Here is a 16,519-nt window from a genome sequence, read left to right on the forward strand (position 1 = left end):
TGTTGCTGTCCATTCCAAAAGTTATTTATCTGTGGCATAGTTTTTTTGGAAGGAAGAATCTCATTCATATTTTGAATTTTCAGATTGCTGCAAAAAATTCATTTTGGTTTTAGCGTCTTCACGTATGGCCTGAATAATGTGTATTAGTTGGGGGGAAATGCGTGAAAATGCAAACAGAAAGCAATAGCAAATAAACATTTAGATACAGCCATGGTAACAGCGGCCAATGAGATGGAACAGAGAGTACCTAGAGGCTGCCATTGCGGACGGGTGTCTGAGGAGGAGGTGGGTTCACTTTCCTTTTCCAGCAGCTGTCTAAGGCAGCAGTGGAATCAAGGGATTGGCACGAAGTGCAGACTACCTAAATACACCTCTTTTGATGGAGCTCAATGGGGACAGTCACCCAATAGCCCTTGACCCATCATACCAGTCCCTATCCTTTGTACCGTCTAAGTAATGAAAAACGCTCAGTAATGTATTAGGTAAAGGTAAAGGTACCCCTGACCATTAGGTCCAGTCGTGACAGACTCTAGGGTTGTGGCGCTCATCTCGCTTTACTGGCTTCCGGGTCATGTGGCCAGCATGACTAAGCCGCTTCTGGTGAACCAGAGCAGCTCACGGAAATGCCGTTTACATTCCTGTTGGAGCAGTACCTATTTATCTACTTGCACTTTGACGTGTTTTCAAACTGCTAGGTTGGCAGGAGCTGGGACTGAGCAATGGGAGCTCACCCCATTGTGGGGATTCGAACCGCTGACCTTCTGATTGGCAAGTCCTAGGCTCTGTGGTTTAACCCACAGCACCACCGTGTCCTCAGTAATGTATTACATACACACAATTACACTGCCTTTGTAGAGATACAGCATCAGAGATCAAATAGCCATGTTTGCAGTCCAATACCATTGAAGAAATGAACAGAAACCACAGTCTTTAATTCTTTTTCTTTCCCCTCCCCCTTGTTTCCAAAAGGACTCTCTGCGGATGGTGGGGCCAAGCGGCAAGAGCATCTCTCTCGATTTTCCATGCCTGATCTAAGCAAAGATTCTGGAATGAATGTCTCAGAGAAGCTGAGCAACATGGGGACCCTGAATTCCTCCGTCCAGTTCAGGAGTGCCGAGTCTGTCCGAAGCCTACTTTCCGTTCAACAGTACCAAGATATGGAAGCCAACCTGCACGACCTCACTAACCCCATTGGGTACAGGGACACACCGTCTCGTGGAAGGATGCACCAGAGCTTTGACTATGACGGTGGGATGCCGGGGAACAAATTGGCTGGGCAGGAAGGTGCCCGGCATCCCCCCATGAGCGAGCGCACCCCAAGACGAACTAATCTCCGAGATGACGACCGGCGGTATCGCCCCCACAGGCCCCGGCGGTCCAGGCGCTCCCGCTCAGACAACGCCCTTCACCTCGCCAGCGAGCAGAGCTACAAGTTGAAAGAAAGGCCCTCTCTGCGAGCTAGGGAAGACTACGATCAGTTCTTGCAGCAGAGAAGTTGCCGAGAGACGGCAGAGCAGGGCGCACGGAGAAATCTGTATGGCCAGTGTCCAAGGACCGTATCAGACCTTGCTTTGCAGAACCACTTTAGCGAAAGGTGGGGACCCTACTTTGCTGAATACGACTGGTGCTCGACTTGCTCCTCCTCCTCCGAATCTGACAACGAAGGCTACTTCCTCGGGGAACCGATCCCGCAACCCAGCCGCCTCCAGTACGTCACTGGCGAAGAGCTCCTTCACAAATACGGCTCCTACAGCATGCCGAAGTCTTCCACACTAGGTGGTCGAGGACAATTACACAGCCGGAAAAGGCAAAAGAGCAAAAACTGCATCATAGCATAACCACGTTGCCCAAGCACAGTGTTGGAGAATGTAACTACTTCATCAACTTGCACTGTTGTAGGTCTTAAAAGTGCTTTTCATTGTAACGGAAATACCTGGCGAGCTGGGAGCTGTAAGAAGGAGGTCATAGACAAGGGTCTATAAATAGTCATAATCGTTGGCATGGTGAATATGTTTTGCACATTTTATTTTGGGGATGGAGGGAGGGATAAAATTTATTTTAGCATGTAATCGTCACAAATTTACCTCCTTCCCACAAGTAGCTGCCACCCACTTAATACACAGTTCACCCTCATCTTTTAAGTTGCCATTGTTTTCTATAACCAGCTTCTAGTTAATTTTCTCTCTCTTGATTTTCATTTTCATCACCTGCTTTTGGTCATTCTTCTGCCAGATTGTGTAAGTTATTTCCATTATTGTTCTGTAAATGCAAAGAAAATGAGAGTTTGGAGAAAAATATTTTTGTATTTTGTAATATCAGAGGAATTTCTGTATCTTAGGAGTCCCTGGGAAACTCATGCATATCCATCATGCTTTTCAGCTAGAGCTAAACAAACCGAGCTTTCTCTTTTGCCATCAGATTTTTTTTCTGGATCAGCAAGGCTTTCCTTTCTGTACCTGCTCTAAAAGCAAAAGAGCCTCTTATAAATTCATTAGCTCTTGCGGAGGCCTACAGGGTTGCTTTTAAATAATAATAATAATAATAATAATCTACTAACACTTGCATTTTATGTTATTCTGTAAAACAAATACAGGCGTCTGTTACCGAAACGAAATTAAAAAAACAAATGTTGCTGTTTTTCCAACGACATTTAAGAAAACCACCAAATGTTTGGGAAAAGAACCCAGGTCTAAGAAGGAAGTTTACATCTATTTGGAGAGGGCTGGAGTCGCTAAAAAAAAATAATTCAGCTACTTTTGGGAGGATAGACCAAAACAGTTGTAAATGGTTCAGTTGTGTGGTGTCAGCATGAACTTATTTTGAGTATAGAATTGTTTTCTGGTGCTCTAGTTTCCTGGCATTTGTTAACTGCTGTTCATTACCAAGAGGTAACTTCAACACTGCCTTCTTCTGAAATTCATAATGAAACGAATACATCCTAATCATGTCAGACTTAAAGCCTACCCTTGGGAGATAAACACTTCAAACCCATTATGAAGGCAGTTTGAAGGGCTTATCCTCAGGGTAGAATGGAGTCCATTCTTTGGAAGTAGAACAAAGCAACAACAGCTTCAACATGGTAGTTATATACATAGGGCTCAAAGTGTACTGTGTGCTATGGTGGATGTGATTTTTTTCTCTGTATGCTTTAAACAATTGGGAGATTGACACCCAGATGTGTTCTATATTGTTTTCAGATGAGACAGCGGGAAAGAAGGAAATTCTTTTTTTCTTTTTTTCCCTTTTGGTTGTTGTACTTTTTACTACAGGGCTGTAAAACGGGTTTCAGTAGACCCCCAGCTAAATAGGATCTTGCCAGCTTACAACACCTGCGGAGAACTGGGTGGCTCTGTTAGAACAAGAGTCAATGGGAATAGATGGCAAAACCCAAATTGGTGTGAGTGGAATGGGGCAGACAAACAAACAGACAGGTGTGGGAGCCCTGACTCCAGTTGGACCTAAGAAATGGGGTCTTTGGGCCTGCTCCAGCTCCACTGTGGAACAGGCCTTGGATCAATGTACTTGTAACGCTGAGGGAACAGATGGCCTTGCCTATTGGAAAGCAGTGACTTGGAAGGAAATCTCAGATACGGATGTATCCATAGCACAGCTAAGAATCTTTTTGTTGTGCATCAGGAGAATGTGATAATTATGATTTTTTTTTCCAAAAAAATAAAATAAAGAAAAAGAAACAAGGTGATGTATAAAAAGAAATACTTTCTTGGCTTCGATGAATGAACATATTGGCCCAAACAGAAAATATATTGGTGTGTGTTTTTTACAGTAGATTCTATTCGCTGTCATCTCATTAGGGGGTATATATTTATTTCCTTTTGACTCATTTTATGCTCAGTGGAATAGAACCCACAGTGTCTGTTATTCTGATGTGCCCCATTGACATCTCACAAGAACACAGTTCCCAATGCATTTCAATGCAGCTTAAGCACACAAAGCTGTCCATAACATATAAGAGAGCAAGGGAACTTGTGTGGGCTGCAGGTTCACCTCATAACCCCTGGATCTTGGGAATGGCAGTACAGTCTGCAGTAATCATTTGACTTACACTCACAGGTGGAAACATCCCATTTTGTCTATCACACATTGTTAACAAGCCATGGTTTATACAAACTGCCACTTCCTGTGTTGCCTTTTCACTTATTGGACAGAACCATGATGACCATGTTAACAACGTTAAATTGATTAGAAATCGTAGACATAAACGGGAAATTTAGAGGGGAGGAAACCTAGATATGGTTTACTAAATGTATAAGCATGATTCATTTAGGCTGGGGTGGACCCTGTGGCCCTACAGACATTGGTGGACCCCAGATCTCATTTTCCCTGACCCTTGGGCATGCTGGCTGAGGCTGAAAGGGGTTGGCAGTCCAACGACACCTGAAGAACCACCCCTGATTTATGCCCTGGTCAAATTAATCAGTTCTTAGGTTTGTTTTAAGGTTTTAGGGCATCAAGAAGTTGGCATATTACATATTAGGCTCAAAGCAACTAATGTGACTGAACCTCCTGGAAGGAAATGAGACTAGTACTACTAGTACTATTAGCACTAAATTTTATTTATGAAATATTTTATATGATAAATTCAGCCTGCATTGAACTGTACTACAAGTACATATCCTAACTACATTTTATTCATTTGTTATTTAAATGACCATTTTAATAATAAGATCTTTAAAAATGCAGTTTATCAAAGTGTGACTCAATCAAACATGATTCGAGGATTGCTGTCTATAAAGCTGCAATTCTCTGCCTGCCTACCTGGGAGCAAACCCGAACTCAACAAGACTTGCTTCTGAGTAAACATGCATAGCATTAGGCTGTAAATCCCTTAGATGTCTTTAAAGTGCTGTTTTCAGATAAAGGAATGGTTTGTATTTTGGAGGGAGTTGCATATGCATAATACCTTTATCGGTAGTCCATAATTGCCAATAATTACATATAATTACTTCTTGAAATTACATACAGATTGTTAATTGGGGACAGATCGTTAACTGGTGTTAATCAGCATATTCCAGAGAGGTGTAGAGATTCATGGCGATGCATCATGGAGAGGAAAAACACGCATGTGCTGAATTTGACAACCATCTCTCTCTGATGCACTGGTGAAAACCCCCAAATACCAAATGTAAGCCTGTGATTTCACCCTTAACTTCATAAAAGTTTCTGTAGCAATTTTAGAGGTTAATGGTGTCAGTCAAAGAAAGAAGGAAGCAGCCAAGAGTTGGCAACATGTTGAATCCTTTATCTATCCGAAGAACAGATTAAGATTTGTGAGTTGGCAAATCGAAACAATTTACTAATGCCATGGGTAGCTCAACACCAGATACTATTGTGTGGACAAAGGCTACATATACCAGTAGTCTTAATATTCTGTGAAGCTAGGCTAAGCCAACAGCTCAATTCTGCACATGCCTCTTGAGAAGTAAGTCTTACTGAGTTTCAACCCAGATAAGCATATAGTGCAGCCTACCGAACACAGTAAGACTTCCAAGTAATGATGCCAGGGTTGGCCAACAAGATGTATAACGCTACTTATATGAAGCACAAACAGGCTGGCTGGTCAAGTGAATTCAGAAGGCCAGGGCAGCTACCTTTGACAGGGCAAGTCAGTCCCTGAGTGTGGGCCAGTTGTGGGCCATTATTATCAAGTCACCTTATCAGAAAACCACCTAAACAAGTGTTTGTCTCTCTCTGTGTGTATACTGTATATATATACACACACACACACACACACACACACACACACACACATTAATCCTGCACACATTATCCATCTACACATACCATCTTTCCTGCTCCTATTAGGTGCAATTGGCTGTTGCCCTGACATCAAGTCCACATAAGTCCATTGATTAAAAGCATGGGGAAGACAATGTGAATGGAAGAAGAAGCCTTTACGCCATCCTTGTAGCTGGCTTCTCCCCTGGGACTTAAGTGGATCTTTGCCTGGAGGATGAAGCCGACCATAGAAAGGTCTAATGAATTCGTCCAGGCTTATGATAAATACTACAGGTGAATCACTGGTGTTAATGAATTGGATCCCAAACAACAGGAAGCTAAAGCAAACCACACCCACATTTTTGGTCCATCTACAGACAAAACTGAGGGTTGGCTCCTGTTAGAAAGTGTCTGCGATCAAAGCAAGACGAAAGCAGGGACATCTGGGCATGCTTTTATTGCAGGAAGCCCCATCAATGGAAAGGGTTCGCAGAAAAAGAATCCTAAGGCAGCAGGGGCTTGGAGAGAGCAATTTAGTGCACTGGGGTCATAAAAATGCGGGGAGTTGCGATAATCACAGCTAAGAAAATGACTGTATGTCATAACAGAAGAAAGTCCCTTGGTGGCAGGCAGGTATTATAATAGGCAGTTTGTAAGGAGAGCTGATAAGGGACGTGGGTGGCGCTGTGGGTTAAACCACAGAGCCTAGGGCTTGCCAATCAGAAGTCCCAGCGGTTCAAATCCCTGCGACGGAGTGGAGTGAGCTCCCATTGCTCAGTCCCAGCTCCTGCCAACCTAGCAGTTCAAAAGCACGTCAAAGTGCAAGTAGATAAATTGGTACCGCTCCGGCAGGAAGGTAAACGGCGTTTCCGTGCGCTGCTCTGGTTCGCCAGAAGTAGCTTAGTCATACTGGCCACATGACCCGGAAACTGTATGCCGGCTCCCTCGGCCAATAAAGCAAGATGAGTGCCGCAACCCCAGAGTCGGTCATGACTGGACCTAATGGTCAGGGGTCCCTTTACCTTTAAGGAGAGCCAATAACAGTAGCTTTTGTTTGCTTGCCCAGTAAGGCTCTACGTTGTTTTCTCAGGGAAACGCTTAACAAGGTAGAGAACTTCAAACAAGGGGTGGTAATCCCTGGAAGTGGAGACTTAAATGATGCAAAGGACACTAACATGGGCACGAGAATAAAATAAGTAATAAATGTTGGAAATGTAAAGAAAAAGAAGGATCTTTTTATCACATGTGGTGGGAATGTAAGAAAGCGAAAAGCTTCTGGGAAATGATATACAATGAGATGAAAAAGATGTTGAAATATACATTTATGGGAAAAAACAAAAGCATTTTTACTTGGCATTGTAGGGGAGGATATTAACAGACAGGATAGTAAATGGTTTTTATATAACAAGGGGTGGGATAGTCCAGGCACAGGTTCCTGCTAAAATAGCCAAAGTTATTGCAGATCGTGGTCTTGTTAACAGAGAATCAGAATGGTAGAGTTGGAAAGGACCCAAGGGCCATCTTGTCCTACAATGCAGGAATTCAGTAATTCAGGCTCCCATGACAGATGGCCACCCAACCTCTGCTTTAAAACCTCCAAGGAAGAAGAGTCCACAACCTCCCATGGAAGACCATTCCACTGTCAAACAGGTCTTAGTGAGGGTGCATACACCTGGGTGTTTGAGAATGGTTTAGTTGAGATTCCTGGATTGCAGAGGATTGGGCTAGATGACCCTCAAGGGGTTCCTTCTAACTCAATGATGCTATGATTATACGATCAGCGGAACTTAATCTCTGCTAGGCAAGTCCGTTAACTGACAGGCTTGCTCTTAAGATCCTATTCGTCTTAAAGATGCAGTAACATAGATCAGCATGGGGGTGTGCCCGCAAAGGGGGCTGCAGAATAGGAAAGATGAAATGTGGGGTGGTCTGTGTGCAACAGAGATTCCGTGTTCCATAAAGAGAGATGCAACTCCTTAATGTTAGTTGTTGCTCCACCGTGGAGTCTCGGGACAGAGTGACGGCCATCTGTGAAGTCGCCAGACGAAAGCTGTGTGTGGCACCAAACCCAAAGGCTCTTTCCTCCTCGTCTGTTTCCATTTTGAGGGCCTCGGAGCAACATCTGCAAGAAATCAATTGCAGAATCCCATGCTGCAGCAATATGCCAAATTCCAGCGTGCAAGTCGGGCCCTGCTCTTAGCCGTTTTGTGTGTGAGCCTCTCTTAAAGTTCTCCTTGAAAACCGGGCTGTGTCAAAATGCACCTAACTCTGTTTGGATCATCTTAGCTGCATCTGTATCTTTTTAGCAGTATAAATATATATATTAAAAATGCAATTTCCAGCCCTTCCAAGGATTGGAGCAATGAGCACTTTTGGTTGGGGAGAAGAAAGCTGCCTCAATGAGTTGTGCAAAATCTTGGCTGCTGGCTGCCAGCATCGACGAATCAACTAACAGTTGCTCTGCATGAAAATGGCAAGATCTGAATTCAAATGGAAATAGGTGGAGCGGACCTGTACTTAAAGGCAATCTGCAAGAGCTCTTCTATTGGTTCGTGTGATCTGGAGATGAACCCTTGAATTCCACTGGGATAAAACACATTATCTAAGAGCATAAGTACATAAGAGTCTCTTGGATCAGCCCATCTAGTCTGGCATCCTGCTCTCACCATGGCCAACCAAATGTTTATGGGAAGCTCAAAAACAGGACCTGAGCCCCATAACATTCTCCTTACATGGAGGTCCCAGCAGCTGGCATTCCTGTACCTCCACTGCCTCCTGCTTGAAAACACAGGAGACACGAGCACTCTTGCGCTCAGCTCCTGCTTGCAGTATATTCCCAGAGGCATCTGGTTGGCTAGATGGGTCATTGGTTTGATCCAGCAGGCTTTTCTTATGTTCAGCAACAGATTCCTAAAAATAGAGGCCGTTCCTGGTAAACTGGAACAGTTGGAACATATGGCTAAGCCTTATCTGCAGTTCCTCTTCCCAAAATTGGGGAGTGATTGCTATAAAAGAACAGACACATCAAAAGCAGAATAAGAGCCCTACCACTTTCAGTTGGAAATATGTCAAGGCCTGTTTGTCTAGTGTCCACTTTATTCCTTCCAACATGCCGCCCCCGCCCCCTTGTTTGGGTATTGTCCCCACATCCGCAGAAGAGGTAAAAGGTAAAGGACCCCTGGTTCAGTCAAAGGCGACTATGGAGTTGCGGCGCTCATCTCACTTTCAGGCAGGGAGCCAGCGTTTGTCCACAGACAGCTTTCTGGATCATGTGGGCAGCATGGCCAAACCGCTTCTGACACAGCAGGACACCGTGACGAGTGCCAGAGTGCACAGAAACACCGTTTACCTTCCCACCGCAGTGGTACCTATTTATCTACATGCATAGGTGTGCTTTCGAATTTCTAGGTTGGCAGGATCTGGGACAGAGCAACGGGAACTCACCCCGTCGAGCAGATTTGAACCACCGATCTTCAGATCGGTAAGCCCCAGAGGCTCGGTAGTATAGACCACAGCGCCACCCGCTGTGTGAGTCAAAAGCTCACAGGTGTTAAGGCGGGATCATTTCCATGACCCAAAATATTCAGTTCTGTAGCACTGCAGATTGTGAGCGACGCTTTACGTTGACATTGTGATGGAAACACCAGCATGCTCACACCCGGGTCCCAGCTGAATTCAGAACTTTTTGGTCACTGCATTCCTAACCTTCATAGCAGAGGTGAAAGAGACTCTTAATATAAGGGCTGTGGGTTTGATGCCACATGTTCGGCGAACAGATTCCTGCATTGCAGGGGCTTGGACTAGATGACCCTCATGGTCCCTTCCAGTTCTGCAGTTCTGTGATCCAAAGAAGGAAACCCGGTAACTCTAACACAAATGCCTTGAACAAGATTCTTGGACGCAAGCAACCTACAAGCGAGTTGACAACACTGGTACTAAAGAGAGCAGAGCAAAGAGTTAAAATGTATTGTTTGTGCCCCCCCCCCCCCCCGCCAAGCATTTGCTGTCAGGTACGTGAGGGAACTGTTAACGCTTCCTGCTCATCTATGATTAACTGCTTCTGACACAATGGATGGAAGGAGCTACACCAGCCGGCTGTGTTCTGCTTTGTAGCCATCTGGCCCCACTTGCTGCATCCCTCTTTCTCCACAGGCCACGCTCAGGACGACCTGCGTAAGGGCAGATGTGTGCCAGTGTGGTGTAGTGGTTAAGAGCAGTAGTCTCGTAATCTGGGGAACCGGGTTCACGTCTCCGCTCCTCCACCTGCAACTGCTGGGTGACCTTGGGCTAGTCACACTTCTCTGAAGTCTCTCAGCCCCACTCACCTCACAGAGTGTTTGTTGTGGGGGAGGAAGGGAAAGGAGAATGTTAGCCGCTTTGAGACTCCTTAAAGGGAGTGAAAGGCGGGATATCAAATCCAAACTACTACTCCTCCTCTTCTTCTTCTTCTTCTTCTTCTTCTTCTTCTTCTTCTTCTTCTTCTTCTTCGAAAGGTATTTCCCTCAGAGCGTTCCTTGTCGTAAGAAATCGTGACCTTAATCTCCTCCTCCTTATTCCCTTAAAAGGTGGCTGGGCTGAAGGCGAGACGCAATAGAGACACAGCTAATTTCGTGTGTTGGAAGAGTAAGAGAGCATATCTCTTGAGGAACGTTCTCAAGGGTGTTTTCAGGCGTTGGGGCCTGAGACCAAATAAAAACATACGGATGCAACAAAGACACTCGCAAGCATTATTGTTATACAGACTGTGGCACAAGCTTGTCAGGGAACGGGTGCCAGCTTCTGCTCCAGGACCAGCGTGCCCTCACTTGCACCCACTGCCTGTTTATTCGATTTATACCCCCCGCCTTTCCTCTCAGGAGTGCAAGGTCACATACCCTGCTCTCCCTTCTCCTCATTTATCTTCACGGAAACCCTGTGAGGTAGGTTAGGCTGAGAGACTGTGACTGGCCCAAGATCACCCACAAAGCTTTAGGCTGAGTGGGGATTTGAACCCTCATCTCCCAGGTCATAGCAGAGCACTCTAACCACTGCACCACATTGACTCTCATTATGCATTCATTATGTGAAGTGCCTCTAATTATTTGATTTGCCAGCTAAAGTCCACCACCTCTCTGTCACCCCCTCCCTTCTCTCCACAAGATGCTTTTGACACCTATGGCCTTGGAGTTAGCTAATGTGGCCTTACTTTTCTCCTCACATAATGGTGTCTCTCTCTCTCTCTCTCTCTCTCTCTCTCTCTCTCTCTCTCTCTCTCTCTCTCTCTGTGTGTGTGTGTGTGTGTGTGAGAGAGAGAGAGAGAGAGAGAGAGAGAGAGAATGCTTAGGTAAGATATTATCGATCAGGTTATTTTTTTCCTTACCCTGCAATACCCATCTTTGGGTAGACACAATTTGGGTGATGGCAAAGTACTTTCTCCTCTCCTTCCAATGCAAATATGCTCCAGTGATTCCAAACTACATTAGTAATTCAGAACCAGATGTATCTGCCCATCTAAATTGTCCTGGAGTGATAAAAATCAACCTGGAGTGATCTTGAGTTCCCTTTGTGTGCCGCAGAAGCACTGGGAGTATGACTTGCCATTGGTGATGAAGGGGGGCTGCTGCTTTTTCTCCTTTCTCTTCCTCCGGCTCCCTCAGTTTTGATTTCCCCATCATGTGTGCCGGAGAGGGGGTGATGAAGAACAAGGTAGCCAGTGTGCTGCTGGAACAAGGTCTGGACTTGTGTTCGCAGCTGGGGAGATTTAATGAGGCTGCGTGCTGGCCAGCTTCCTTATTGACAGGGCTGTCTGAGCTTGGACGGTCAAGGTGTTTGTTCTGGTGATGAGTTGCCTGGCAGCCAGCGTCTTGGGCACCCAAGCGGCTCTGGCTATTCAGAAGTAGCTAGCCAGTGGCACTGAAGCAAGGCTTGGCTCGATGCTTCACTGTTTTCATCAGAGCAGCATAACAGCTGAGGCCCAGCCCTGCTAAGCAAGTACGGCATGAGAAGCTTTTTCTGCGAAGACTCACCATCCATACAGAGACCATTTTCCTCTCATCCCTATGATTCTTGGTTGTAACCCTGAGGTGTGGTTAGGCTAATGGAACAAGCAGAACAGCACACCCTCCAACACTTGGAAGCCAAAATCTGGGACGCCGTCTTCCCAGACACCATCCTCCCATTCCTTATTGCAGAAGCATGATGGCGGCCATTTGGGTTGCCATGATCTCACATGATTTCGGGCCTCAATTCCCCCCCCTCAAAAAAGTGCTTTGGGGGGGGCACAAGATTATGGCCCTGAAACAAGTGGTTTTTTTTCCAGGGGGTGGAATCGCAACATGAAATTACGAACCAAATGGCTGCCATGCTTTTCCCCAAAAGAATGGATTGTCCCTCTTTTTCAAGACGCTTGTGGGGTATGGAACAGGCCAATGGTAGAGCTCTCAAAGGAGAGGCATTTTGGAACAGGGCTCAGCTTTTATCCACCTCGTCTCTGTGTGTGTGTGAGAGGGGGGGAGAATCATAGAATCATAGAATCATAGAATCATAGAGTTGGAAGAGACCACAAGGGCCATCGAGTCCAACCCCCTGCCAAGCAGGAAACACCATCAGAGCACTCCTGACATATGGTTGTCAAGCCTCTGCTTAAAGACCTCCAAAGAAGGAGACTCCACCACACACCTTGGCAGCAAATTCCACTGTCGAACAGCTCTTACTGTCAGGAAGTTCTTCCTAATGTTTAGGTGGAATCTTTTTTCTTGTAGTTTGGAACCATTGCTCCGTGTCCGCTTCTCTGGAGCAGCAGAAAACAACCTTTCGCCCTCCTCTATGTGACATCCTTTTATATATTTGAACATGGCTATCATATCACCCCTTAACCTCCTCTTCTCCAGGCTAAACATGCCCAGCTCCCTTAGCTCCCTTCATAAGGCATCGTTTATGAGAGCGGGGAGAAAGGAAGGAAGGAAGGAAGGAAGGAAGGAAGGAAGGAAGGAAGGAAGGAAGCTGAATAGCCAATCTTGCCTTGTGCTAGGCTGAGAAGAAGCACAGAGGCTTGACTTGCTCTCTGTGCTGAATCCAAAGCTATGACTTTGGGAACACACCTAGAAACCTAATGGGTTAACAAGCTCTGTTGGAAGGTTAATGCTGCAAGCCCTTCCCTCTTATCCTCAGGTGGTATATACAGTGGTACCTCGGGTTACATACGCTTCAGGTTAAATACACTTCAGGTTACAGACTCCGCTAACCCAGAAATAGTGCTTCAGGTTAAGAACTTTGCTTCAGGATGAGAACAGAAATCGTGCAGTGGCGGCGCAGCGGCAGCAGCAGGCCCCATTAGCTAAAGTGGTCTGCAGGTTAAGAACAGTTTCAGGTTAAGTACAGACCTCCGGAATGAATTAAGTACTTAACCTGAGGTACCACTGTATGTATAAATAAAACCAATACAGTACAAAGACAACATCATCTCCAGTTTCCTTTCCCAGAAAACCAAACTTGAGATATGCACGGGAATCTCTCTCCGCCTGGAGTTTGGGGTGCATGTAACTTTTTTAAAAAAATACTAAATAAATATTAGTTCAGAACCAGTCTGTGAAATGTTTAGGCTTCTCATATTCTGGAGGCTATTGTGGTAAAAATGGCTGCTTTGTCAATGGGCAACGTAAGGGGCGGGGGGAAATAGTTTCTTGGAGACAAGCATTAGAAGAATGTAAAAGAAAATAAGGGGGCTGGTGGCAGTTTGGTTAAATACATAGCATACATAGCAACTCATCGTTATTCAGAACTCATACACCATCATGAAGTGAAATAAACATAGAGGCTAATTTCCCATTTCACTAATGGCTTTCCTGCCCAAATCACCCTAGGTCAAGTGGCCGGCTGGTGGCATATTCGACAGATGAGGAGACATTATCACATGTGCAGCTGTGTGCGCAAGGCCAAGCAACAAGGCCATCCTGCCCCTCTTGTCCCATGAGCCCTCAGCTCTTCTACTGCAGGGCTGACACAGCATCTGTCAGATTAAAAATAGAATGGAAGGCCTAAGGCTACCATTGCAGTCCATCTGTGGTCTAGAGGCTTGATGGAGAAAGGGAGAATGGGATGGCCTGGATGACCCAGGATTGCTCCATGCCTCATTCCTCTTTCAGTATCAGCAGGACCTCTAAAGTCAGGGAAAGTGAGACTGCCATGGGCCAAGGAAGGCATGGCGATGTGAAATCTGGTGGCACTACTGCTGCCTAAGGATGGATAAAACGGTCAGTTTTCCTTTCTTTCTAATTTTCCCAGTCTTTTCAGTTCATCACACTTCCATACCGTGATAATTCATAAGCATTTTAGTGCAAATTTCTCCCAACATACACATTTTTGCATGCAATTTTGGCTAATATATACTTTTTTTAAAAAAAAGACTCTCCTCCCTGAAAGAGAGGGGAGTGGTTGTGGGCGGGAGCCTGAACACCGCCCCTAGCAGGGGGTGTAGCCCCCTGCCTCCAGCTCACCTGGCTGGCTCTCACGCCCCCCCCCCCCGGTGGCCGTCCAACCAGGTGCCGTGGGGGGGGGGCGTGTCCAGCAGCCTTGATGCTGCAGCGTCAGCCTCTCCCTGGCCTCATTTCTCTTCGTCGTCCTGTGCCTTCAATGTTTAGGGGTATTCCGTTAAAGGAATCTGGCGGTCGTGTATTCTGTCCGATGCCTGCTTGGCGGGAGGCCATGGCACGACCCTCGGTGACAGCAGGGGTGAGCCTATAGTTGGATTAGCATCAACAGGTGATGAACCCCTGGTGAATAAACCCACTTGTTTCGCGATCCAATGCCTAAGCCAATACCTTTTCATTGCTGTAATCAATAAAGTTGTGGCCTTTTCTAGCCCATTAACCTTATATCACGTGTCCCTGTGTCTTCTTTTCACATCGCGGTGGTCGGGTCCTCGAACCGCAAGTGATTTTTCCTGATAGAATGTATTTTGAATGTTATTTTAACGGATGTATGTACACTTTGAATTCATGTAACCAGTACTTTCTTGGAGAATTGCACGGCATGGTTTGGATAAGTGTGGATTTCAAAGGATGCCTGTGTTTCGATTTGTGTGTTGTTTTGGAAGGTGCAAATTAGTGCAAATTTCCCCACCATCTCATTTGAGCCATCTGTGCCCATTTCCTGAAGCAAACTCAGTGAAACAGCCTGTTCCAGGGGCTGCCCTGTCTTCCTCTATGGCAGATTTGGCTGGTTATTTTGTGCAATTTGGACACACAGGCCTTCCCCTAGCTCTGGGTGCTTCCACACAGCTGCTTATGGTGCTGCTCCTGCATGAAAATTCTGTGCAGTGTCCACAGGCTGGCATCCTCATCAACATGCCACCCCATATTATTTCCCCATCTAATCTGGATTTACTGCTCCCACTGAAAAGCCAATAAACAATTAAAATAACAGCAACGCGGAAATGGCAAATCCAGATTAAACAGAAGGGGGAAAGATATGAGATGGCTTTTTGATGAGGACACTGTGAAAAAACTACAATGCATGTGTTGGAAATCACATGCATCCTGTCCTTTTGAGCCTTGCTTAACATGGGCGACACACCATACTTTCATTGGTGACACATGTGGACATCCATGTATGTTTACAAACCCCACCCAGTGTCTCCTGGTGTGAGAAAAAATTATAGTCTTAGGCTTACACATGTGACAAAGTTGAAAAGCTACTGAAATGGATAGCTTTCGATTTATGGCTGCAGAAGCTGCTAGATGCTCCCATTGGGCAAGACAAAGCCAGTAGCTGCAGACTTCCTAGGTCTGTTGTAGATCCAAGCAAATTTCATCACATTGCTCTCTCATTTGCCACTGTCAAGATCTAAACGCAAGGTGATATCCGCCGTGACTGCTGAGTCTTTGGACTGGCATGCTTATTATGTTTCTACAGAATTGTGCAGGCAGATCTAATTAACTGAACCTGAGAACTCTATTCATGCGATATAATTTCCTCCTCTGCCCACTGTACAGTCAGACCCCTGCTGCTTTCATTTTGGCTCAAGACTTTATATTGCATGGTGTGATTATGGAATCATTTTGGAGAAGAGGCATTCTGTCCAAACTGTAGAAGAGGTAAGAATATGTTCTGCTCCCCTCCCAGCAGTCTCAATAAGAATTGCCCTCCCCGCTATAATTAAATAAAGAAAAAATGCAGACACAGTGGCCTGCTAGCCAGCTAGCATAACACTACATCATGAGCATATTTTGTTGGGGAAATTACAGGTAAGGGGTCAAGAAGGCTAGGAGGTGATAAAAGATGGCTTGTCCTTATTTTCTCTCTCACACACTCCAGGCAGTGGGGACATGCTAGGTAGGAGTGGAAAACAATAGAAACGTATTGGGATATGGACTACAATGCTTGAGGAAAACAGAGAGAAAGCAACAAGCTCTGGAAAGTGTTTTTTGGGAGGGGCAAGTGTCTGTCATTCTCTGAAGATATAATGTGAAACAGTGGGGTTTGCTGCTAGAGCATTGCAGCTGTGTACTTCCACCTATGCTCAAACTAATAACTTGTAAATAAACTTACATATCACACAATGCCATTAAGCTCCAACGACCCCCTCTGTAAGGAAACCAAACCCAGGTAACCATGTGCTCCTGGAACTACTTGGCTAAAGCATGACAAGCACAGTGATATATCCACCACAAAATGTGCGATGGACCTACCTGCTGAAGCAGTCCACCCTCCCCCAGGGAATCTAGTAGCAATTTTATCTGACAGGAGGATATCAGTTATGCCCAAGGAAATGGACAACTGGATCCAGCGGGAGACGATCCGTCTT

At 45.5% G+C, this 16,519-nt stretch overlaps 2 protein-coding genes across 3 annotated transcripts in view; one reads left to right on the plus strand and one right to left on the minus strand.

Annotated features, from left to right (window-relative positions):
* Positions 1 to 3,692, plus strand: part of PRICKLE2 (prickle planar cell polarity protein 2) — a 259,811-nt gene extending 256,119 nt beyond the window's left edge. For both annotated transcript variants that reach the window (XM_079959799.1, XM_079959800.1), the window contains one exon: positions 970 to 3,692. In XM_079959799.1, coding sequence (XP_079815925.1) covers positions 970 to 1,838 — 869 coding nt within the window. In that variant the 3' untranslated portion in view covers positions 1,839 to 3,692. The remainder of the gene's footprint in view (positions 1 to 969) is intronic.
* LOC307208953 (uncharacterized protein C3orf49) overlaps positions 1 to 16,519 on the minus strand; it is a 330,680-nt gene that overhangs the window by 141,271 nt on the left and 172,890 nt on the right. The window lies entirely within an intron of this gene.

This window comes from Podarcis cretensis (assembly GCF_951804945.1).
Source record: "Podarcis cretensis genome assembly, chromosome: 2".
In the NCBI taxonomy this organism is placed as follows: Eukaryota; Metazoa; Chordata; class Lepidosauria; order Squamata; family Lacertidae; genus Podarcis; species Podarcis cretensis.